Below are 25,939 nucleotides of genomic sequence, written 5' to 3'. Positions count from 1 at the left end.
TCCTGATACTATAAGTATCCCTTACCACCACTCCGCCTACCACATCTTAATATATATAAATCTAGTGTCCTGATGTTTTTTTCCAGTGAACTCCTCACCAAGTCAACCGATTTCGATGAAAATTGGCATTTATGTGTAATGTTTTCCAACTTTAGAAATAGGATGGTTTTTATTTCGATTAATGGTCTTAATAATTAATAAATTAATAATAAATAACCGATCTCCATGGGTAAACAAAAAATCATAGATCATAAACATATAGACAGTGATTGTGTGACATTTCTCTATGTCCAACACACTGTCAAATAGCGCTATCCAGTTTGCTTTAACTCGCAGACAATAAAGCTCCATGTGTTTAGCCTGGGCAACGTCGGGTACTGCAGCTAGTAGTATAATATAATCTTCTTGCTGATCACAGCAACAATACAATCAACCCTGCACGATCAGTGAGAAGAAGTGCCTTAGGAGGTAGACGTCGCATTACGTGCTCCTGATACTTGCAGTGTCGTTCCCTGTGCCCTTTTTCCCATGACGCAATTGCCGATAGTCGTGTTGTTCACTGCAGCGAGAGGTGATGGTTGCGAGGGAAAGGCAGACGTGGTGCTTGTGGTGGGTTGCAGCGAGCAGCGCCACTCGTACGCGGACCTGCGGGACGAGGTCTCCCGGCAGCGGGCGGCCCTGCTCCCGGGACCGCCGAGCGCCGCGCCCGCCGCCGGCATCCTCAGGTTCTCCGGCTGCGGCGGCGGCTGCGACGCTCAGCAGCGCCTGTCCGCCAGCGCCAGCGTGGACAACATGCTGTCCCTGCGGCCTCCCGCTGACCTGGTGGCGGCGCCGTCTGCGCGCCGGCCCTCCGCCGTGCTGCAGCTGTCGCACTTCGGCCAGCGCTACGTCATGGGGTGAGCCCGCGACACTCCCCGAGAATTCCTTGCTTTTCCCGCGCATAACTCTCAGCGTCCACCCGAGAACAGCTGATGGGTCAGTTAACAACATTTCTGGGGGGGAGGGGAGGAAGAACACAAAAAGAAATGTATCGTAGTTTTCCAGTTATAGACGCTTTTTCAAAAAAAAAATTAAATACTCGCCCTACGTACGGCGATACCGCGTTAGAATCACCAACGACAGTCGATCTAAAATCATTCCGTCTCAAAAATACAAATACACCCCTGACTGGGCGGACCCCTTAATAAAGATATTTTCAACGACCATAACTTAATGTATATTATCAATTTTATTTCAGTTGTAGTAATTACCAAAATTAGAACAAATACTAAACACCGATTCCTTCAGAGGGAAAACTATTTGTTGTGTAGCCAGACACCATTAACGTTAGGTATTCTACTTATTTATGTAATATGCTTCAACGAAACCAAACCGAAGAAAAATTAAACGTTGTAAAATTGTTATGACCAGAACATTTTTGATACTAAAATGGGGTGTTTCGGTTATCATAAATTCATAAATGTTTTTAAGCTTTTACATAGTATTTTTAACTATTGACTCACTCATATCGTCTAGTTTTCAACACTCGTGATTTTTTTCTTATACTATTGTCTTACACAATTTTATTCGAAATCTGTAATGTAGCTACAAGCTTTCTAAAGTTAAATAGTGATTACTTTAATAGCGTTTTCTTTCTTTCTGGAATTCCAGTAAAACTATGCTAGAGGCTTTTAGTTTGAATCTTATTGTGGGTTTTAGTTAAGTGTAGCGATTATATTTTCCGCGTAGTATAGTTTTGTTTTCATCCTCCTTTCCCCTGCAAGGTTTTCGGACAACGGATCAGTCGAAAATAAAATTAAATAAAAAAATGTAATGTTTTATTGTTTCCGCCTTTGTTCGCAGGCTGATGCCAGGCCACCGTAACTCCAACGCCGAAGAGCATGGACCAATCCACGTGGTCGTCCACAAGAAGAAGCGCTGGAACCCGGGAGAGTAAGAAATAAAATATAAGCACAGTTTGTAATTTATATGTTTCCAGAATTACGAAACTTCCATTGCTGAATGTTACCACGCAGCAAAAGGAATATATTCATAAAACGAAAATGATGCAGTACCAATTGTCGTACAGCAAGCAATTTTACTGTACTTTTACAAAAGAGTCCTTTGGAAAACCAGTTGCCAATAAAAAGTTTGTAATACGGCAATAAAGACATTGTAACTTTGTACGACACGTGACTACGTTTGCTGTGGAAATACATGATATACGTTTTAAAGATAATACTGAGTATTACTTACGAAAATTGTCCCATAATGTTATAATTTAATTTATGTTTTATTCAAGCGTAATTTTTTAACCACGAAAAAGATACTTGAATATTCAAAAACTTGACTTGATTTTGTTGTGTCATGCTCATTATGTGCACAGTTACACTGGAAAGCTGTTCAGGAAACGGTTTGAAAAAAAAAAACTTCATCTAATGGAGGTACTGGGGACAGCCCAATGCATAAATGCCCGGGAAATAATTTGAAACCAGCATTACTGCAAACACTATTTTCAAGTGATACAGTTGTTTTCATGTGAATGTACAAAATTTACAAATATCTGTAATTTTATAATAATATTTCTGTTACATTTACAAAAAAAAATAAACTTCGGTGAAAAATTTGTAGCATAAGTAGAGTCCTGAAAAATTTTGCGGATTAATTTCGCAATTTAAGCTCAAATATAAAATAACTGTGGGCCAGTGAGAAAACCTCAACCAAGCCAATGTACAATCATAGATTCAAACATCTCACAAGTTAGCATCCAATGAACACAAGAGACTGGAGTTTATCGTAAAAATCTTTAAACTCGCTAATTTTTGCAATGTCTAGGCATAAGGGTAGGTATATGTCCCGTTACAGTCATTATTATTTATTTACGTTACACACTCTAACATTGTCAACTCTTTGAGTGGCTGAACCTACACAAAATGAAACAATTATCACATACTTATTTTTTTCATAATTATCTGGCAAAGTTGCATTTTTATCGTTTTTTGGACAGTATGGATAAGGAAAATGAAACGGAATATGAAACTGGAACTTTTAAAATTCTAAATCAATTTAACTGGCTACTACGTGATACGGTTTAATTTATTTCAGAAAAAAAATATTCATATTTTTACCTTTTATCTGGCCGTTTAATATCCTCAGTACTTTTATTATTTATAAAGGACGAAAGAAATTTAAACCATATCACGCAGCAGCCACTAGCATTGCCTTTGAAACCAAAAATAAATTTCCAGTAACTTCTTTCATTTCGTTCATCTTATCCATGGTGAATGAAAATGTTAATAAATAAATAATTCAACATTTCCAGCTAATTATGCAAAATGTATGTTGTTTGTATGCTGTGTATATATATGTATATATATATATATATATATATACACACACACACACACACACACACAATTTGTGATGTTCGGCCACACAGAAAGTCTACAGGTTTAACAGTTTCAAACATAAAAAATGATATGGCCACCTGGAACGGGGACGTGGTAACGTGTAGTAATTAGCGCGCCACCCCTCGTTCCGTGACGCCATCGGAGAAGTGCAGCGGTGGTGCAACTGCAGGTTCCTCTCGCGTGTGTTGCAGCGACGCCCTGACGACGGCGCTGTCGTGCCTGTACGCGAAGCTGCTGTTCGTGCTGGGCATAGCCTTCCCCGTGACCGAGGTGCTGTCCCCTGCGGTGCCGGCCAACTACTACCAGGTGGCCGAACCTCCAGTCCGTACTTACGTACCTGCAGCGACTGGCGTGGGATGCGAGTCAAAACAACGACCACATTCATTATGCCTGCACTCAACTTTCCCAAATCAGATAATCAGATTTCATAATTTCGATTTAGGTTATCGAGACGTGAAATTAGTTTATGCACTGGAACAGTATTCTTTGTGTAATATTCCGACATCCACTTCTTTCATGCCGACGAACATTTGATGTTATGGTGATAATGCATTACAGTCAGGGACGCAACACTAAATTTCCAAAGAGGGGACAATATACCTTTTTATAAAGAATCATCGATCCCCCCTATTGAAGCGGGGGGGTCCGGGGGTCCTCACCCAGGAAAATTTGTATTTCAAGGTGGAAAATGGTGCTATTTAAGCAGTTTTATTATCTAAAAATTGATTACACAGCACTTTCTTTGCCCCCGTTTGCCCCCTCCTCAAGTTTTCAGAGGGGGACAAAATACCCTTGCCCCCCCTCCTGCTGTTGCGCCCCTGATTACAGTATTTGCACTGGTGCGATGAACGTCCATTGCACATTGAGGTCTTTGAGTTTGCTGTCAAAACTTCAAGCGTAGGCTGAACACCTGTCGATGTATCCTCTATAGTTGGTGTTAAAGATACCTTCAGTTTGGCAGCACCGATGATGTTAGGATCTCCGAGGCTGTCATCAGGGTCTGCACCGTAGATGGTACACCATCCATCCAGTTCGACGATTAAGATGCCGTCGAGTTCTCAAGAATAGCGGCCTTATGCACCAGACTAGTCAAACAAGACGATCCGCACTGCGCCGTGGCCAGAGGTGAACTGAGGGTCCAGTCGTCTGAACCTCGCTTATATACCCGCGGTCTACTGGTATACTATGTGAATCAAAATAATAACTTTTTAAAATTAATAATATCAGATTAAAATTCAGGAACCTTAAATTACCAGGTTAAAATGCAGGATATTTGCAAGAGGACAAGAAACTTCTAGAACTAACTCATGCGAATTTTCAATATAACGACCCAGAAAGTAGTACATATGAAGACGAAGATCATTAAAAATCGACATACTCGCTAATCTCTTCAGTGAACTAGCAGTAAATGGTAATAGTTTAAAAAAGGTTGAAAGTGGTCAGAACTTTGACTGTGTATTGGGACGACCCAAACGCATTCGTTGACAGGTTAAAACTTTTACTTGTTTTGTTTAGTGCAGTAAACTATTCGCACAGAAAATAGATAGTCGCCATACTCGAAGAACTGAGGGAAGCCAGCTACATACAATGAGTCGAACCTGAATTGCACGTGAACTTCATGCTCCTGCAAGACGGAAATAACTTCGTCGCAAAGTCATAGTGCGTAGACTTGTTTATTTACTCTAGGTGGACCTTGTTGAAATGATACCGTATTCCCGAATCAATAAAGGTTTCATGTAAATGTTGACGGTCATCGATGTGTATAGCAAGTTCGCTTGGGCCAGACCTGTGAAATCGAAGAATGCGATCGACGTAACCAAGGCCATGGCAGACATTTTGCGTGGTGGACTGTACCATACACCTGCAAATGGATCTCCGCAAATAATTCTACAATGCAACCTTCAAGGATTTTATGAATAAGTTTGGCATCAAACACTACTCTACATTTATTAATTTCAAAGCCTCTATTGTTGAAAGGTTTAAAAGAATTTGGCGCCCAAAGATGTGGCGACACTTCACGGCTAATGGAAATTACAAGTGGCTGGATAAATTGCCGAAAACTAATAAGCGAATACAATTCCACGGTTCTTTCTACCACGAAAACGAATCCGAAGGACGTAAAAGATAATCACCTCCTTCGAACTGTGTTTTCCAAAACAAAGAAGGAAGCTCCACGAAAGCATAAAGTCAACGTAGGTGATGTGGGGATCTCCAAGCAGAAAGGCGTCTTCAAGAAAGGTTTCACTGCGAATTTGAGTCTCGAACTTTTCCGTGTGACTTACGTTCGCGAATCTGAGCCCAGGACCTACTACCTCGAACACAACCCAATTCATGGTGGCTTCTATGCCGAACAGATTCAGTCTACAAGGTATCCCGACACGATTTTGGTGGAGAAGATTCTCAAACGAAGAAATGGACGGTCCTATGAGGGGGGGGGGCGCTTCCCACCTCGCTTTAATTCGTAGGTAGCAGATGCATAAATCGAGAAATGCTAGTAATTTGTTTAATTTTTGTACTTGAAGATTTTACATAATATTTTTTTTTAGTTTTAATTTTGTTGTTTTTATTTCTCAAACCGGTCATTTTTATTAGCAAATTTTTTGCATCAGACTAGGATCGAACCGAGATTATGGAATCGATCATTATTTTAAAATTGTATTTTTTAATTTTTTTTTTGGAATTTTTTTTTTTTGATATCTGGCTTAATAATTACCCATATAATTTCAAGATGGTGGCCAAGAGGGATGGTTCCCTGGCAGTAAATAAATATTGCACTCTAGCGAGTAAAATATTAAACTAATATGGCGGTAGCACCATCTAGCAAACAAAAACAATATGTCGGCAGCGGCCTCCAGCAGAAGTAAACAATATGGTCGCCATGATGTTATACTGACTGACATAATATCTACTACCTTAGTATTAGTGGTGGGAGGTCAGTCTGCTGGTGGCTTCCGTTGCTTCTGTGCCCTCGCTGGGCTCGAACCGAGGACTCCATGAAGCAATAGCGTGTTTAATTAAAATTTAAAAATAAATTAAAATTTTTATTAATTTACAAATTTCCCCGAATTTCTAAGTTGAAAATTATCGAATTTCAATATGGCAGAAAGTTTTCCAAATGGCGGGTTCTTTTTATTAAAATTTTAATAATTACATTTTTTTATAAATTTTAAATTTTTTCCTGATTTCTTTTTGAAAATAAGGAATTTTCACGACGGTGACCCTAACGAAAATTGCAACACTAGATAAATTATGGCATTAGATGGCAGAAAATTATATAAATCAAAATTGCTGAAAACAAAATTACGGATCCAATATGGCTGCTGGGTTCAAGGTCAAAGGTCAAGTTCAAGGTCATCGAAGCTGGTCGCCGTGACATCAGAGGTCGGTCATTGACCTGCTTCACGTTCCACACTCCGACTCCAGTCCCAGAAACCACATTCATATACCAATTTTTATTTAATAACTCTCCTTTTGAAAATATGGTAAGTTTTTGATTGACTTAAAAAAATTTTTAAAAATTTTAAATTAAAATTAACTTTACTAACATCACTTAAATTTCTTTATTTCATTATATTCAGTCAGTCTCAATTGTTTACTAAAAAATTACAGACTTGGAGGAATGCGAAAGAATGGTCTAGTAGATATGATGAGAGGTTGTGTTTTATGGGTGAATGGGTAAACTGCGTTATATCCTCTTTTGTGTTTCAGTGATCCAAAATATTTATTTTATCGGGAAACTTCTACGTCAACAAATTTAAATACCTGTACATCGGTGTAGTAAGGGGAGAGGTATATTTAATGACTAGTGAACCATTCATTTGGTCATTATAGCATGTTATTTCTTTTTTTCAGTATGGCTAGCTAGCTTATTAATTTTAAATACCAATAACGTACGCTAACAAATATCTCTATATTTATTCCTTTGTGGGGCCAAAGTGTAATATGACGTAGAGGAAAAATAATATTTGTAACGCAAAAAATAAAATATTTATATTTATAAATGAAAATTTTTTTATGAAAACATAAATTACATTTAAAAACAAAAAAAAACAATTGTTGCGAGTTTTTTTCTAAGAGTTCGTGCAAATAATTTATTATTTATTTATTTTTAGATGAAAATATTTCGGGACTAGCGTTGTGTTAAAAAAAACTGTCGCATCGGCTGTGTTTCGAGACTGGCTGGGTTTCATGCGCACGTCTACTGTCAGCACACGAATCACAGCCGTTCAGTGCGGAAACTAACTGACGTGACCTGAATGCCCCAGGCCAAATAGGGCAGTGGCTTCTCTTTCACCTGGCCGCCAGTCACAAGGATGAAACCGCTTGAAAGGGTAGTCTAAGAGGCGTAATGTAGCGGCCGCTTCAGATAGCTGTATTCCTGGAGTTACCATTATGGTTTAGACATAGCGCCAAGAGCCACATTGGCAATCACATCGAACTTTTTTTTTTAATTTCACTCGCAAGTCAGTGGCTGGGCATGTTGCGTGTTTGTGGCGATGTGTGTAACCGTGAGATACCAATAACATTTTTTAACTGTGCTAAAAAGCTCAACGCAGGTTCCTGAAATGGTTCTGTGTGTGTTAGTTTTGAAGATTTTTCAGGTAAATAGAATTGCCTGAACATATATTTTTTTTTTACTGACTATAACCAAATAACTGTAACATTCAGTTTATTTTCCTGGGCCAGTTTAAACTATACTATATTGTACACTAACGAGTAAATGTATTTTGTTCAGTAACAGTTTCCCCGTGTTATACTCGGTCTCAGTCTTAGATTGCAGTACAGAGTAGGTAAATTGAGAACACTGTTACCAGACTGATACTTTCCGTTTGTTAACATTAAATATCTTAAAAAATATATCACCTTCAAAAATATGTTGTTTTTTTTTTTCATTTGTGATTTTTGAAGACTAAAATTAGTATCTATTGACAGTATTATTACAGTTGTAATCATTCTGATAAAAATAATTAAGTGCTAAATACCAAATATTATTCCAGAGAAGAAAATATTTGTGGCACCCGGTCATTATAAAAAGTCATTCCATTTAAATAAGTGAATTTTAATGAGAGAAAACAAATTTGAATTACTAAATAATGTAAAACATCGTTGACAAAGACAGTTTGAAAACAAGCTAGCGATTATTTTTTTCAATCACGGCTCGTTAGAAATAAATGTTTAATTTTATCAGATGATGCTCTTTATAAAAAACTCAAGAAAATATATTTCCAAAAATTATGATATCAAAAAAACAAGTCATTATATTACATAGTTAAGTCTGCGCTCAATGGTGTAGATCTGGCAACACAGCACACTGAAACAAGGACAGTGATAAACAGCAGAAATCGTACCTTGGAAAGGGAGAGTAAATGCTCATTTAAATGCACACTGCAAACCAAGGTTGAGACGCGCTACACTGTTAGAAATTACAGTGAATTTGCAAACTTTTCAACGAAGAATTTTTCCTCAAATAAACGAAGAGCTTCATAATTTCAAGTAACTGAATCTTCGTAAAACTACGCCATTTTTCAACTTCCTAGTTGCTGTTTTGTTCTAAACAAAAGTGGACCAAATTAGAGAGTTCTTACTGTAGACTTAACCAGGTTTTCATGTTTTGATAAAATACCAAAAAAAAAAATTGTTTGGATTCATATTTATAGTAAGTTACCTCAGTGTCGGTAAATTTACGAAGATGGCAGTTAGTTAGCGAAGATAATTTGTACCCAGCGTTTTTCGTAATTTGAAGGTGAAAATTTTTAACAGTGCTTACCTTACTTCCGGATTTCAATATTGTAGTTGGATCATGTGGATTCAAATATTTTCTTTCTTGTTCATTCGACAATTGTCAAACCATCCTTGATCCAACGTAAATGCCATTCTGAAGTAAAATGATCAAGATTTATCCACTTGTCAAAATAAAAACATGATATCTGCAGGTCTTCAGATACACAGAAAAAAATCTCTGTACTTAACAAAAGATTCCTTTGATAACTAGTTGCCAAGATATTGTTTTTTGATACTGCAAGAAAGATATTGTAACTTTTTATATTACATCACTGTAGTTATTTTTCCATATAATAATTTTTTTTCGATATAATATTGAGTATTTTCCACGGAAAATCAACGCCTAATTTTATACCATAACTGATGTTTTATTTAATAATATGTTATTTCAAATAATGGAAAATATAATCAGATATTCAATATTTTGACTTTATTTTGTTTTATTGTCCTTAATAATGTCGCATTTATTACTGGGAATCTAATCAGGGAACTGTTATAAATAACTTTAAATTGGCAGTACTGAGACAACGAAAAGCATAAGAATCCGAAGGTAATAATCCGAACCCAGTATTCCTGCAAACACTGTTTTGCAGTGATACAGTTGTTTTCATGTAAACGTACAAATTTACAAATATCTATAATTTTACATTAAAAATTTACAGTGTGCAAACAATAGACTTCTCGAAAGTAGCTATAGACATGGCCAAGTCTGAAATATGATTAATTTTTTTCATGGGAAAACAGACTAATGATAATTTTAAGTAGTTTTATACGTAGGTATATCTCAACAAAAAGATGCACTAAGCTTATTGGTGTGCCAAACGAAATATCATTATAGTGAAACTTGAATAGTCATAATAAGATATAATAACAACTTTAAAAATACCTAAAATTTATTAGCCAGGATAAATGTTTTTGAACAAATATTACGTCAAAGCTATTTAACATTTTATAGGTTTTCTAGAAAGTTATGAACCGGGCGAATGTTTTAGGGTAGTTTTAAACTTAAAGTTAAAATCGAATAGATGCATTAGAAATAAAGTATAATTTCAAACGCATGTTCATCATTAGAACACAAATTATTTTATCACTACACAAAGTGTTATATTACTTATGTTTGTATACTTTTACTAGGACTGTTGTGTATATAAATCCATCAAAATAATCGTTCACTTACACAGTCACTTTATTTTTTATACCAACATAATTTTAGGAATACTTAATACCTACATTTGGTGTAAAAGTACACTGTGTAGTGGTAATTTTACACATGGAATGTGGCCTGACATGCACACAGGATAACAATGCAGTGCATTTACACGTGTTGATAGCGTTTTAAAATATGTAATGTTTGCGTAAAATTGCACAAACCATTTTGGTGTATAATTAAACATAAAACAATATGTTAGTTTACTTCATGTTCGTAAAAATTTATTAGGCTTTTGTGGGTGTAAAAGTATTATAAGAATTGTTTATTTACACGAAAACTGTGCGTTTTTACACCAATGATGAGTTTTTAGAATATAGACCTACTTTAGATGAATAATTACACTACTTATTAATTCTGCACAAGAAATGTGTAAAAGAACACAAACTTTTAGTGTAATTTTTTAAAATTACACGACAAAAAAAATAAAAATACCTCACACCCAAATGTTAAAATTCATACGAAAATTATTACAATGAGCTTTTTCTGTTGGTTTGTTATTGATTTAGACTTCCTTGGGATGTGTCAAAACAATTGCGGCCCAATTGAAGATGTAGACACGTATAAGTTCTGAGTTCCACTTGCCATTAAATGAAATAGAGAAAATTGCGGGTCTCTAATCATGAATTCATTGATTTCTCTTAATTTTATATCTTTAGCTCTCTAGCATTTATGAGTTTCGTCACAAAATTTGTAATCAAATGGTATTATACAGCAGTAAAAACCATGCGCCAATTGTTATCACAATTATTCCTTGCGTGGCAGTTTACAGATCGCAAATAACACTTGGGTAATATCTGGTGACAAAATTTTAAGAAACACAAATAGCACGAGTGCTGTAGAGAAATAATTTTTCAAAAATACCTCTTGGATAAAAGCGAGGGGCAAGCATTTTTTCGCGAAACAAAATGTGACCGCTCGTTAGACTGCAATGTGTTGTGTTTCTTCCTTGCGATTGGCGGCCGTTTGCTAGCGAATACATTGCCTTTATTTTGACAGAGCCACTCTGGACGCGTTTGCTTCCGCAATGAGTTACCGTGATTGGTCCGCTGACAGTAGACATGTACCTGAAAGAACTTCACCCGATAATGAAACACAGACGATGCTACAGTGTTTTAATTCTCAGCTAGCCTCAAAATATTTTCGCGAAAAGTAAAAGCTATGACTAAAAATTGCTTGTGAGATCAAGCATCAACAATAACGATCACACTGTCGATAACAGATAACATTTACTACACTCTTATTAAAGCTCTTGAATGTTATTTTGATGTTGTGCCGCAGAGTTACTACCTGTTCCTGTACATCGGCAGTATCTCGTTCATGTGCGTCATGTACATGACCTTGCTGAAGGAGAGAGCCGTCCACAACATCATAAGGACACACGGTGAGTGACAGGCATGCATTTACAAAAACAAACAAAAAAGAATATTAGTATCGCAGTACTACATTATTATGGCGTAGAGACATGCAAAATTCGCAGATTCATTTCGCGATAGGCTAGCATCAAAACAACTATACCTTCGTACCGCTTCTGCGATTGGCCCACATTTTATCCGGGGAACTGTGAGCCAATGGAAAACACTAAACCAAGAAAGTGCCGAATTACGGACAGCCTAGTTGAGACGTCTCACGCGTCAGTAGCCAATGAACAAGTGTCATTTACGCGAGTATTTAAAGGACTGTAGAGTCTATCCTAGAGGTCAATGAATCCGCCGAATTTTGCAGGTCTCTAATTATCGGAAAATTCGCTTATTCGCACGGCATGCTTTTTCGCAAAAAAAATTTTCAGAAATCCCATTAGACTGCAACAAGGTATAACGGCAGAGTTTTTTCCTTGTGATTGGCGGCCGTCTGCGAGAGACGTCTTTGTGTTATTTTACCGAGCCAGTGAGGCCGCGTTTGCGTCCAAAATGAATTACTAGAGACAGGAAAAATTCGCGATTTCATGACCTATATGAAGGACTCCCTGATCCTCTATGCACTCGGGCGAATTGCATCTGCTCATTGGTTACTGACTCGCAGCACCTGTTAACTGGGATTCTCGTGATTAGCTACTTCTTTTGTTTACATTTTTTCATTGGCCCAAAGTAATTCAGATATACTGTGGCCCAATCACTTAAGCAGTAAAAATGCAAAATTTTTGAATTTTAGCCTGTCTTGAAATGAATTCGCGAATTTTTCAGGTCTCTATAAATTACTGTAATTGGTGTTGTAACAATCGACATGTACCTGAAAGAAACTCGCCCAATCACGAAATACAGACGATGCTAGTGTTTTTTAAACTTTCAGCTAGTCTCGTAATTTATTCGCAAAATATTTATGCCCCTGCTGATTCGATGATCTCTAAGATAGAGTCCACAGTCCTCTGTACTCTCGGGCAAATGCCACCTGTTCATTGGCTGCCAACAGGTGAGAAGTCTGTGCTGAGGATTGATAATTGGCCAGGAGTATTCCTTGGGAATTGTGTGCCAATAGCGTAATTATCTTAGAGGTATAAAAATATTAATTATATCCCATCACGAAATGACACCGCGATTTTTTTTCCTGTCTTTACTCACTGTCTGCTAACTAATGAAAACTCTCAACTGGAATGTTTGTGGTTTGTTACTCCCCTTATTGAGGGTGTTTCACTGACTCAGAGCTCTTCATGTATTCTGTGGTCCAAACTCTGATGCAGCTTGAGAATGAACGAGTTTAGATTCTAGCCTATCCGAAAATGAATCCACAAATATTTCTAGCTTCCATTCATTATTAATACTGGGTGTGATCAAAAAATACTAAAACAATTGTGACACTAAATATATTTGAAGTAATACGCCCGATAGCTAGATCCACTGAGACAGTCAGTGTCAAGTTTGAACAGGTTGTGACTTGTCAGTTGGCTTCCAGGGCCGGAAGAGTGAGATCGTGTTTACCGTGTCTGCCGCGCATCATGGATAGAGACCCGGGAATTTCGTGGATTCGTCTGGCCTCGTGGTAGTATTCAAAGTCATAGGTATGCTCTACCCATGTTTGATTTCCCAATGGTTGATTTATTAGCGAGGACATTTTTATCCCTGTTAATTATCACTAATTGATTCGCTCACTTCTCTCCTATATGTTTATCGTAGGCTCACGGTCGTAGAGGGGCGTATCCAAATAACTGCCGTACAGTAATGAACTCAGTACTAGAGTGTGAAGGTTTGCATTCTAACTGGCGACTAAGTGAATGCGTGAAATTTCCGTATCTCTTTCATGGATTTCGCCCAACGCGCTAACTTTAAGTTTTGTTTTCTAAACGGATTTCAGATAAAAGGGTCGTCCTGAAAGGAAAGCGTTTTGACACCATTCCCGACATTGAGACGGCCACGACAGAGCAGCTGAAGTAAGAACTTTGCAGATATGGTGGAATAACATTAGGATAGGTGCGCATCACTAGCCAAGGAGAGTCTTTTGAATGAGATGAGTTTAAATATAATGTAAGCTTTTCACTTTTTTCGTATTAAATTATTCACAGTATTTTTTTTCACACCTCTTAGAGATCTATAAATATCACGTTTTTTTTCTGGCTTCAAGTTATATTACACAGATGTTTGCATAATCATGTCGATCACATTGGCTATTGGAACATTGGTCAACTGTTTTTTAAGTGTTTTTCATTAGCTTCTAGTCCTTCAAGGCATGCCACATGACTCTGATCCAACTACACGTGTAAGTGTACAAACATTTGCATTCTCAACGGTCGCCAAATAATAGCGTGAATTTTCCAAGTCTTTAGTCAATTAAGATTTTACCAAAATCGGTGAGCTGTGCCTGATGATTATGTATTTATTTCTAGTGTGTAAAAGTATAATTTGTATTACTTAACCCATGTGGAAAAAAGTTACTTTTCAGCCCTAAGTTATTAAAAGGTTACCTTTCTAAATATAACTTTTCTTTTGTTGAATTTAACATTTGATTCTCCGGGAAAGGAGCGCTTACGGTCGTGATGATTCTCTTACTTTTACAAGAATTCTGAAGGAAGTATCCAGAGAGATATGGAGTTTGACCTACTATCAGAAGTTATCAATGCGATTCTTAGAGAAGCAAGGGGTTTAATAAGATGTTCGGGCAATGCATTCCTGGTAACGTTAAAAGCGCTGAAAGTATTGGACAATGAAATTGGTTTTTCTAAGGAATATTAGAATGTAAAATTATACACAGCAAACTGTTTTTTTTGTTTAAATAAATAGGAAATTTTACTTGTTTGATGATATCTTATTTCAGTAGTAAATGTTGGCAGATATGTTCGTTGTGTAATTGTTGGAAGCATAAATTATAATATAATTTTTTTTTAAATGTTTAACTGTAAACTCTAAACAAAAATCATATTTTCAACAGATTAAAAATGTTTATGCCTTGTTCTAAAGTTTTATGCCATTAATTTAGGGGACATCCATTTAAGGCGCAAATATTTCGAGACTAGCTGGTAGTTATAACACTGCAGCTTCGTCTATGTTTCGTTATTGGTTCGACTCCTGGTCAGACTCAAGATGTTAAAACTGCCTCTCCAGGATGTATAGTACCTCTATTTGTCTCTGACACTGATAATATTAGAAAGTATCTTCCTGGAAAGTGTTCATTGAATAACTAGCGGTTTCTATTAATCCCCTGCCGTATAAGGTCAGCCTTCCTTTGGTGGAGCTATTTTTGGTGCTTATCTCGGTCAGTTTTCGTTCTACCACATCAGTTCTCCATATCTAATTATTTTAATGTTGCTTCTAAACTATATAATTTGTTTGGTATTATATTTGACTAAAGTCCTTTCTTCTGTATATATAACTTAAAACTTTTGAATGTGATTGTATGTTACAAGATGTATAATTTTCTACCAACAGTTTTTAGATTTAAAAAAAAAAATTTTGTTGCAGGTTCGGAGAAGCAAATGTCCAAGTCCAAAAAGGCTACCGAAACACCAATTATTCGTTATGGGAGCTTCTACCTCCGCCTAGGAGCAATAGGTAAGGCTGCATGAGGTTTACAATTAAAATAAAACATTTTTTTTCAAAGATAAATAAGTTTAAGACATAAAACTTAACATTAAATGATACTATAAAGTAGTATACAAGGAAAATTAATATTTTTTCACATTTCTATGTTTAATGTCCTATGAAACATTTTAAGCCATATTCAATTTCATTGGCAGCTCGAATATAACTGTCAAAACAGTTGGATAGGTTCCGTGGAACCATAGATACAGTTTTAAGATTTGCATTATTACTTAAAAAAATTTCTTGGGCTTTCCCGTCACGGCGTGGAATCTGGTTGAGCAAGTATCAGAACACAGCATGGCCCCCAAATTCTATTACGGGCCCTGGACCCAAGATCAGACACGGGCCCCGTATTTTACAGTCGCCTGCTTCATTATAACTGCGTGGTTATTTCTTATCCATACTCTTTTTAAAATTTAATTCAACCTGAAAATACAGGTAGTATGATAACTGTTTTGTAAGTTGAAACTAAACTTTAATTATAAAATTATTTTTTTCGTAACAATGACTACAGGGAGCATGCGTTGGAGTGGCGTCATCTCTGACCAACTCTGCCGGTTCCCCCACCACGTACCTAACTATTCCCCCTCATGCGATCGGAATTATTTGAACGCTCAAAAATCGTAGCCCCCTCAGCAAAGAAGTTTCTCTTCAAAATTCAAAACTTGCGTAGGGCGGGGCTCGGGCACCCTCCAGACCCGGGCTCTGGACTCATGGGTCCACCCAGCCCCACCCTTGTGGGGGCCATGGAACACAGTGTTCCGAAATGCTCTCACTGTGGCGAAACTTGTTTTTGGGTAGTTACAAGTGGAAGGCTGTGCGCGAGGCTGTATTCTAGAGTGGTGTGCCTTCGTGTGACTGGGTGTTGTGACGTGACGACCCGCAGCTTTCGGCGTGGGCAGCATGGTGTACTCGGGGCTGGAGTTCGCGCAGTACTTCGAGCTGAAGGGGGAGTCGCAGTGCCACAACGTGCTGCAGATACTCACCCCTGGAGCTCGTCTCGTGCTCACCCTGGTGCAGATGCAGTTCATCTTCCTCAACAGCCAGGTGCGCGCCTTCCTGCACCTCGCATGCTCCGGGACACCCACACGTTGCAGTTTCCTTTTTTATCGTTCAGTGTTTGAACATACGCATATATCACATCACTGTAGAGACCCGGAAAATTCGCGGGTTCAATGACCTCCAGGATAGACTCCAATATCCTCTACACACTCGGGCAAATGCCAATTGATAGAGACCTGCGAAATTCGCGGTTTCGATGGCTTTCAGGATAGACTGCACATACCCCTGTACACTCGGGCAAATAACGCAAGTTCATTGGCTGCCGACTTGTAAGTCGTCTCAGCTGGTTTGTCTGTAATTCGATCCTTCTTTGGTTGAGTGTTTATAACTGGTTGAGATTCGTCCAGATGAACAGTAAGCCAATAGCAAAATTATCTAAGAGGTATGTGTGTTTGAATTCTAGCATATCACCGAATGAATCCGCGAATTTTGCAGGTCTCTACCAATTGATCATTGGCTGCTGACTTGTGAGTCGTCTCGACTGGGTGGCCTGTGATTCGACACTTCTATAAATGAGGGTCTCTAATTGTCCCTCAGTCCTCCAGATTAACAGTGAACCAATGACAGAAGCAGCACTAAAGTATAATTATTTGAATTTTAGCATAACACGAAATGAACCCTCGAATTTTCCGGGTCTCTACACATCAGTAGAGACCTGCAAAATTCGCGGATTCATTCGGTGATAGGCTAGAATTCAAACACATATACCTCTTAGATAATTTTTCTATTGTCTTACTGTTCATCTGGACGAATCTCAACCAGTTACAAACCCTCAACCAAAGAAGGATCGAATCACAGACATGCCAGCTGAGACGAGACGACTTACAAGTCGGCAGCCAATGAACTTGCGTTATTTGCCCGAGTGTACAGGGGTATGTGCAGTCTATCCTGAAGGCCATCGAAACCGCGAATATTGCAGGTCTCTACACATCAGGGGTGTGTGTCCCGCTCCGGGTCGTTGTTTTATATTCACGTTCCACGCGGTTAAACTTTCCGACTTCCTGAGTGGCTGAACTTTCACAAATTGAAAAAAAATATATCTCTATCGTATACATTTTTGCATAATTAGGTCGCTGATTTGCATTTTTGTGCAGGATGGATAAGGAGAACGAAATGGAATACAAAAAGGTAACTTTTAAGGTTTAAAGTCATTTTAACAACGTTTAAATATATTTAAGAAAAAAATAATAATTTTAGTTTTTCCTAGCCTTTAAATATTCTCAGAATTATTATGATTTCAAAACTGTAGATAAAATTAAATTATTTTTTTGAGAGGATTCTCAAATACACCACGCAGTTTCCATCAGCTTTGACTTTAAACTTAACAAATGTTCAGTTATTTATTCCAATTGGTTCTGCTGGCTCATACTGCACAAAGATGTTAATAATTCAACTATGCCGCTAAGCTTGCGAAATGTATGCACTGTAAATAGTTTTTTAACTAGCAATGAAATATTTGTATCACTCCGTGTCACTAAGTCTGGTTTAATAAGTGATGTAAAATATGTAAAACGACGCAACACGCAGGAAAACGTATGTAGTAAACCGAGACCAACCAGACAACTTTAACTGTAAAATTTTAGAAAAAATTAAACGATCAGACTTTTGTTTTAAATAACGTTTTCCAAGAAAACCTTTTAAGTACTTAATAATGTGATTAAAATCTTCGCATGCTTTAACTGTGTATTTTAGTTGGTAAAAACATTATGCATGTGACAAAAGAAAATATTATTTTATGCACATTGCGTCTGCATCATTAAAATATTTCGGAACTCTTCACTTCTAGTAGGAGTAGAAGGCGTAAACGAAAGCCAGAATACAAGAAGTTGAAAGTTGGTCGATGCTTGCGTTATATTTTAGGCATTTAGTAATTTATGAACGGGAATTTTAAAACGTCCATTGCTTACTTTTTTTGCGTCTTGTATAGTTTATAAATCCGGTCTAAAACCAACACGTCTTGTTAAACAAAGAATTGTCCCCATTCCCTATTCCAGGAAAACGACAGTGTGATCGGTACGTCTACACTACTAATCTGAATTTTTTTTTGTTAGTAGTCCGTTACTGGCTTGTAAATAAGTGATTTTCGCTAAGAACCTGAGATTGAAGATTAAATTCCACTGATAAAACTGTGGAGTTCAGTCACAAAAAATAACTGTAGAAATCTTTTAATTCATGTAGAGAAGTTTCAACGCATTATAATTTATACATGAACTGTTTGATGCATTTAAAACGAATCCGAATCGCATCTAGAGCGAACGTGTGGGATTCTACGAGAAACACCACAAGAAGGGATGGTAACATTTTACGCCATATTAACACATCGGTGTTTTGTTGTATGGTTTGAATGATGATATCGATACTGATGTATCATAATAACGAAAGCTTAACCTTTGTTTGACCTACTATTAAAAAATAATTTATGTATGTGTAATACTAAGGTATTTATACTTCTAAGCGTTTATAGTTAAATATTATCCTAAAACGTTTTTGGTTCTTAGTAAAAAAAAAATGACGTTTGCATTTTTCTTTTTTCTTAAATTTTTATTATTCTGTACGAGTGTATGTCCACGTGCGAATAGTCGCATGATGATATTTTTTTTTTCTTTTGATTCTCACATCATGTAATAAAAAGTTATCAATAATCGTGAAATTGTTAATTATTATGAGATAGTAAATAAATTGTATTGTGTATGTGTTACATAGTTGTATTGGTGAAGAGTGGGTGGTTGCACTTGCTTAAGGAAAAAAGTTTTATTGTTAGGCCTATATCTTCGGCTCCCGTTATCGTAGCGAAATAAAATATACAACAATTTTCATTCTAATCATAAGCTTTTAAAAACAAACAGGTTTCACCAAATTCGCTCAAGTAGATTTTGCACGATACACTTACCAACAAAAAAAATAGAAAACTGACAAATATTTAATAATAACATAGAAATTTAATAGAAAATAATTCAAGGATAAACTTTTTTTATTTCAGAACATTTTTTAAACAAAAATACGATATTATCTACATGATGACACCAATTTTATATGTATTAACTACGTGATTTTTGCTGAAAAAAAATACATTTGAGTTCTTATATTATTAATAAATTATTTTTTTTATTTTTATGGTATATTGTTCTATTTCAATATTCTCAAATCTAAATATCGATATCAAAAAATATCGGTATTAATACGTCGATACTAAAATTTCGATTAATTTTAAACTGTATTATTTATTTATATTTATATATAATTTTATTTTTATATATGTAATTTTATTTTTCTTTTGAAGTATTGAGCACTGGCCCTGTAAAAAAAAAATAACACCATTGTTGTGGAGTTCCCAGAGGCGAAACTGACGCACTGTGCTGGTTACGCGTTCGCTGTAGCACCAACTCCCTCCCCCCTCCGGCGAATGCTCTCCCCCCTCCTGCTGCGCCCCACTACACCCTCGATCAAGCCCACACGTTTCAGTTCTTAACACTTTACCGACGCCGCCGGCCACCTAGTTGCTGCGGCGTGACGGGTGGCCGATGAAAATAAAAAATATATATATAATTTAAGGGGGGAGAGAAATTCCTAAGCATTGTCAGGTACATTTAAAATCGTTCTAGTATCGAAATAAAGCAGTAAAATAATTTATTTACCCTAGTGTCTGCGCGTCGAAATATTTCACAGGTTGAGTGACGGTATTCTTTTGGGTAATTTCTATGGACTGGAAAAAATGCGCGTTTTCTGTGACCTCTAGGATAGACTGCGCAGTCCTCTGTGTACTCTGGAAAAAATGTCACCTGTTCATTGGCTGCCGACTGGTGAGACGTGTCAACGCGTCAGCCTGTGTTTCGGTTATTCTTTAGTTGAGCGTTTATAACTGGCCTCGGGTCTTCCCTGTAAACTGCGCGCCAACAGCGGAATTAACTTAGAGGCATACATGTTTGAATTTTATGCTATCGCGGAAAGAACCCGCGATTTTTTTCCGGTCCCTGGTAATGGCTAGAGCCACGGAATTTTCACGCTTTCATTTAGTCGCAAGCTAGAATGCAAACCTCCACACTGTCGCACTGTGATAATGATTGGACCGCGGTTATCTGGACACGCCCCTCTACGACCGTGAGCCAACGATGTCCAGCTAGGAGAGAAGTAAGCGAATCAGGTAGTGCCAAATAACAAGGATAAAAATGTTCTCGCTAAGAAATCAACCAATGGGAAAGTAAACATGGGTCGAGCACACCTATAACTTTGAATTCTATCCTGAGGCCAGAGGAATCCGCGAAATTTCCGGGACTCTAGTAATGGCTAGTTTACGATTGCGTATTTGAGAATTATTTGCAAGAATCAGTTCTTTCCTTCAGATATTATTTGGTGCACAAAAGTGTAATGGTTTACGATTTTTGTAAACTTGCTTCAAGTCTTCATAAAAACGTCCATTGAATTATGAGTTTTAAATTTTTTTCGTACAATGAAAGACTTTTTCTTAGTAATGAGGTGCGTGGATTTCGTGATTTAAAATGAACTATATTGTAAGTATTCACGTTGTTGTTCGAACTATGAAGAAGAAAGTTTAAGATTTTTTTTCAGTATTAATGCTGCATATCTATAAAAAAATGTTTACATTGAGTCAAGTTTCATTATTTTTTTTAAATAATTCGCTGCCATACATTTTCGCTCAAATATTCGCAAAATTTCAACTGTTTTCTTTTGTGTAGAGTAATTTGTATTTATGGTAAGCTGTTTATTAGATAACTTTACTCTATTGCAAAACACTTCAAGTTCTGTGTACTCCCTTAGTTAGAAGAAAATTATTTACTGTTCCTAAATTTATTTTGAGATCAAAGCAATTCTGTGGTTGGTTAAGTCGTTAAATTATTTATGATATGTATGACTACAAATTAATAAAAAAAAATTAAATATATGTGAATGAGTCTTTTAGAACTCGTCAGTGATGTGTAAACATCTAACATCGGTAACGAGCAAACTCATGTTATTTAATTGTGTCATGTTGCAAATAAACTTATTATATGAAATTTGGACACGAAATTTAACGTAAAATTATTTTAAATAATGCAGAGCGTCATAAATAAACTGATAAAATATATAGAGCTTTTTTTTTTTTAATATCAAAGTTTCTGTTTGCGAATCACACACAAACTTTCTGCGCCCGCCGCTAGAATTTGCTGCCTGAATCGCAAACTTTGCTTGTCACCATAAAATGCAGATAGAAATTAGCAGCACGAAAAAAAAAAAAACAGGAAATTTTAAACCATTAGAAACGGCTCCAGTAAAACCCGGCCTGGGTCCTGACTTTCTGCAAGGAATTTTATTAAAAACCTGCCCATCTTGTTAAAATTCACCAAATAGTTAAAAGTATAAAGTTTACGTACACTTTAGAAGTTATACTTCTATGGCATTACTAAAATATTAACACTAAGTATATGTTTTTACATTTATTTTAGTTTAATCGACTTAAATCAGTCTGTAAATACTTCCTACCCACAAAACCTAACCTTATTGAGCTGATTCAACGATATTATTATAATATCATAAAAAAAGGTAAAAATTACCTTTTTCTAGTGACTAGAGTTGAACCACGCCCCTTGAGGTTATCAAGGACACACGCTTCAACGCTGTGCTATTAAGCTTCTTGGGAATTTAGAAGGAGAATACGTCTTATAATCAATGTAATTCTAGTTTTCTTAGGAGTAGTATACGAATGTATGTTCTGGGACTGGCTTCTGAATGTGGATTGATGATTGTCGACCGCCATCTTGGATTGTGACGTCACGGCGGACATCTTGGATGGTTGTGACCTTGACCTTTGACCTTGACCTTGAATTTGATCCTCAAAAATCGCCAAAATCCTCCAAAATTGGACAAAATTTGCCCAAAATTCCTCAAAAATCGCCAAAATTTCCATTTCTGTGGAAAAAAGTTCCGCCAAAAATTTGCAAAAAATTCCTCAATTCGAAAATCAGGATTTCGAAAATCCTCAAAAGTCGTTTTGCCCTAGAAAGAACCCTAATTCCTAAAACTGGCTTAAAACTCCTAAGAGATAGCCGCTTATAAGCCATTTCTAGGAATAAGGATACCATGACCGCCATCTTGGATTATGTCGTCACCGATGCATTTTTCGTTACGGCCGCCATCTTTAACTTTTTTATTTATTATCCGATTTTAATAAAATATTTTTTAAAAATTATAAAAAAAATTAAATAATAAAATTTTAATAAAACATTTATAAAAAACAAACATTATCGACACGGAGTTCGGAGTCCTCGGTTCGAACCCGGTGAGGGCAAAAAAATTAAAAATGGCGACAGGCTCCTTCCTTAATGGTGGCTGCAGGCAGACTGACTCCCACCACTTTTCTTAAAGCAGATATATCGTCACCTAGTATGACGTCATGTCCGCCATCTTGTCTTCGTTGCTGGAGACCACCATCTTGTTTTCGTCGGCGAGAGTGCGCTGACGCCATGTTAGTTTAGTTCTTATCCGCTAGAGTGCAGTAATCATTTATTACTAAGGTGCCCGCCATCTTGAAATTTGGACGCCATATTGAAAATCCGTAATTATTTAGCTAGAAATTCGGGAAAAATTTCTAAATTCGTTAAATAAATCACTCATTAATTTACATATTGATTCGATCCGCTCCTGTCCTTGGTTCGATACCCGATCGATGCAATAATGTTTAATTTTATGTAAAAAATAATAATTTCAATAAACCATGTTCAACATTCGTAAAGAGACTCTAAATCCTCTACGACCACCATCCTATCAGACATCAAGACCACCATATTGGAAATGCGTAATTTTAATGCTAGAGATCCGGGAAAAAGTTCAGAAATCATTAAATAAATTTCCGATCAATAAACTGATTAATTAGATCGACTAAGGTCCTTGGTACGATCCCAGGCCGATACAAAACAACTTTAATATTTTAAAAAAGCACCACTAAAGTGTAAGGTTCGAGGAATTAAACACCGCAAGTTCTTTTACAAACATAATATTTATTACATAATTTCTATTCTACTACAGGATCACTTACGAAAGCCAGCAATCTTATAATCATTTAGTTCCGCAGCGGTGTGAAATTACTAATTCTTAGCTCCAATCGGTTTATACTAGACAGAGTCCAGCCAGAACCTTTACAGACATAGTCCACCTCTTCTTGACAGAGTTTCTGGATACCGATTTTAACAGTTTGCTTCACATCGTTAGAACTGTAAATTACTGCAGCCGATGTCTTGAATGCACACTTCTTCACTTTGTCATCGAACGGATATGGCTTTCCATATATACAGTCCAACCACAAGTTATATTTCAAAGGTCCGTTTGTTGCTACATCATCAGTAAGCTGATTGATTATCTTCTGTCTGATATCGTCAAGAAAATTACAAATGTCCTTCGACTCACCGAACGTATTTAGATAATAGTAGTCTTTCAAAGTTCCACGAAATGCAGACTGCGCCAAGTAGAAGCCATTATCGTTCACTTGTAATGCTCCGAACACAGTCTTAGGTTTAGTTCCATGTTCAGACGTCATAACAATCGGTTGCTGGGCATCTGTTTTTTTGGTTGTACGCTTTCGTGTCTCCAATCTAAAGCGAGGAGCCGAAATGTCGGCAGGTAGTTCAGCAGTAGGAGCACAGACTCCACCTTTACATTTTTTCGCATGATGTCGCAAACTGTCAATTCGAGTAAACCATTTAAGGCACTCATCACATCGAAACTTCATGCGAGAAGGATTCTTCGTGCATTTGCTCCGCTCATGTCTTCGTGCATCATGGGAAAATGCGAACGACGTATCACAGTAGCTGCAAGGATACCGTGGTGATGAAGACGATCCTTTCAGACCCGATCCAGATACAGATGTTGCAACAGTACTACCATTTCCAGGCATTCTCTTATGCACATCGATGCATCGTTGTTGCGCCGAAACCTTTACTTTCTGCCGCACAGCAGGACCTTTGCATGCCTTCATGTGCGTTTTCATATTATCTTTTCTGGCAAACTGCTTATGACATTTCTCACAAACAAACATTTTACGATATAGGTTCTTGGCACATTCGCTCCTCTCGTGTCGCCGGGCATTGCTGTTGTTTGAGAAAATCTTGTCGCAGTAACAGCACCGATGTTCGCTAGTTGTCAAATCAGCATCCATTGAAGTCTCCATCGAGGTCGTATCGTCGATCGTCGTGGTTTCCTGCACATCCAGCTCAGTAGTCATTAAGCTATCTTCTGCTGGTGGTATCACATCTGTTGAAATCTCCTCCAATGTCGACGTCGTCGTCGTTGCCAACGGGATCTGCTCCACCATTGTCGTCGCTGACGTCAAGGTTCCCGTAGACGATGGTACAACGTCCATCGAGTTCGGCGTTAAAGTCGGTAAAGATGCCATCGAGTTCTCAAGAACAGGTAATTACACGACTTATACACCAGATGAAATAATCTAGGTGATCCTTACACCGTCGACGACAGTAACAAACTGAGCGACCTGCTGTCTAGGACTCGCTTATATACATGCACCGGATGGAATAATACGCAAGTCAAATCAAGAACCATTTACTATAATACTAGAGTCAAAACAACATTTAAAATAGAAGGACCATCAACGAAAAGGCAGCACATTTGGAAGCACCGACAACGAAAAGGCAGCACATTTGGAAGCACCGACTACGAAAAGGCAGCACATTTGGAAGCACCGACTACGAAAAGGCAGCACATTTGGAAGCACCGACTACGAAAAGGCAGCACATTTGGAAGCACCGACAACGAAAAGGCAGCACATTTGGAAGCACCGACTACGAAAAGGCAGCACATTTGGAAGCACCGACTACGAAAAGGCAGCACATTTGGAAGCACCGACAACGAAAAGGCAGCACATTTGGAAGCACCGACAACGAAAAGGCAGCACATTTGGAAGCACCGACAACGAAAAGGCAGCACATTTGGAAGCTCCATCAACAAAAAAAAGGCAAAAAGGAAGCACAAGTTACGAGATCTATGTCTTAGTTAGAAATCAGAATACAAGAAATAAAAACATTAAATTCTTATAATTTAAATTATTTATTTTATTGCTTTACACTATACAAATGCAAGTAAAACAAGCCATTATTGTATGTAGCCAGCATTCCTCAGTTCCTTGAGTATGAAGGATATTTCTTTGATGCACGAATAGTTTCCTGCACAAAGCGAACCATGTAGAAGTCTTAGCCGGTCAACCAATATGTTTGGATCTTTCCATGATGTGTAATCATTCTCTTCTACCACCATCTTCCTTGCACCTTTATAATTATTATGATCTCTGGTGTCTTCCGTTTTACCACCAACCGCAGGGTAACTTTCATGTTTGAGACGGTGATCATCACAAGCTTGATCAGATTTATTTAATATATCACGTCGTTTCCATCGTTTCGGTCTCAGGACACCGCCACATTCTTCAATCTTGGCAGCTTTAGGTGCTTCATCATAGTCTATGTCTTTGTAAACAGCCTCAGAGTCACTGT

The 25,939-nt window shown here is 37.3% G+C and overlaps 1 protein-coding gene across 1 annotated transcript in view; it reads left to right on the top strand.

Annotated features, from left to right (window-relative positions):
• Positions 1–891: 891 nt before the first annotated feature.
• The window catches only part of LOC134532281 (proton channel OtopLc-like), a 48,434-nt gene continuing 23,386 nt past the window's right edge, over positions 892–25,939 (top strand). Inside the window, exons 1-6 of the mRNA XM_063368700.1 lie at positions 892–896; positions 1,843–1,932; positions 3,581–3,695; positions 11,659–11,761; positions 15,267–15,356; positions 16,273–16,433. Of these exons, the coding sequence (XP_063224770.1) occupies positions 892–896; positions 1,843–1,932; positions 3,581–3,695; positions 11,659–11,761; positions 15,267–15,356; positions 16,273–16,433 (564 nt within the window). The remainder of the gene's footprint in view (positions 897–1,842; positions 1,933–3,580; positions 3,696–11,658; positions 11,762–15,266; positions 15,357–16,272; positions 16,434–25,939) is intronic.

This window comes from Bacillus rossius, chromosome 5, assembly GCF_032445375.1.
Source record: "Bacillus rossius redtenbacheri isolate Brsri chromosome 5, Brsri_v3, whole genome shotgun sequence".
NCBI lineage: Eukaryota > Metazoa > Arthropoda > Insecta > Phasmatodea > Bacillidae > Bacillus > Bacillus rossius.
The sequence above is the reverse complement of the archived record's forward strand: the minus strand, read 5'-3'. Positions and strand labels throughout refer to the sequence as shown.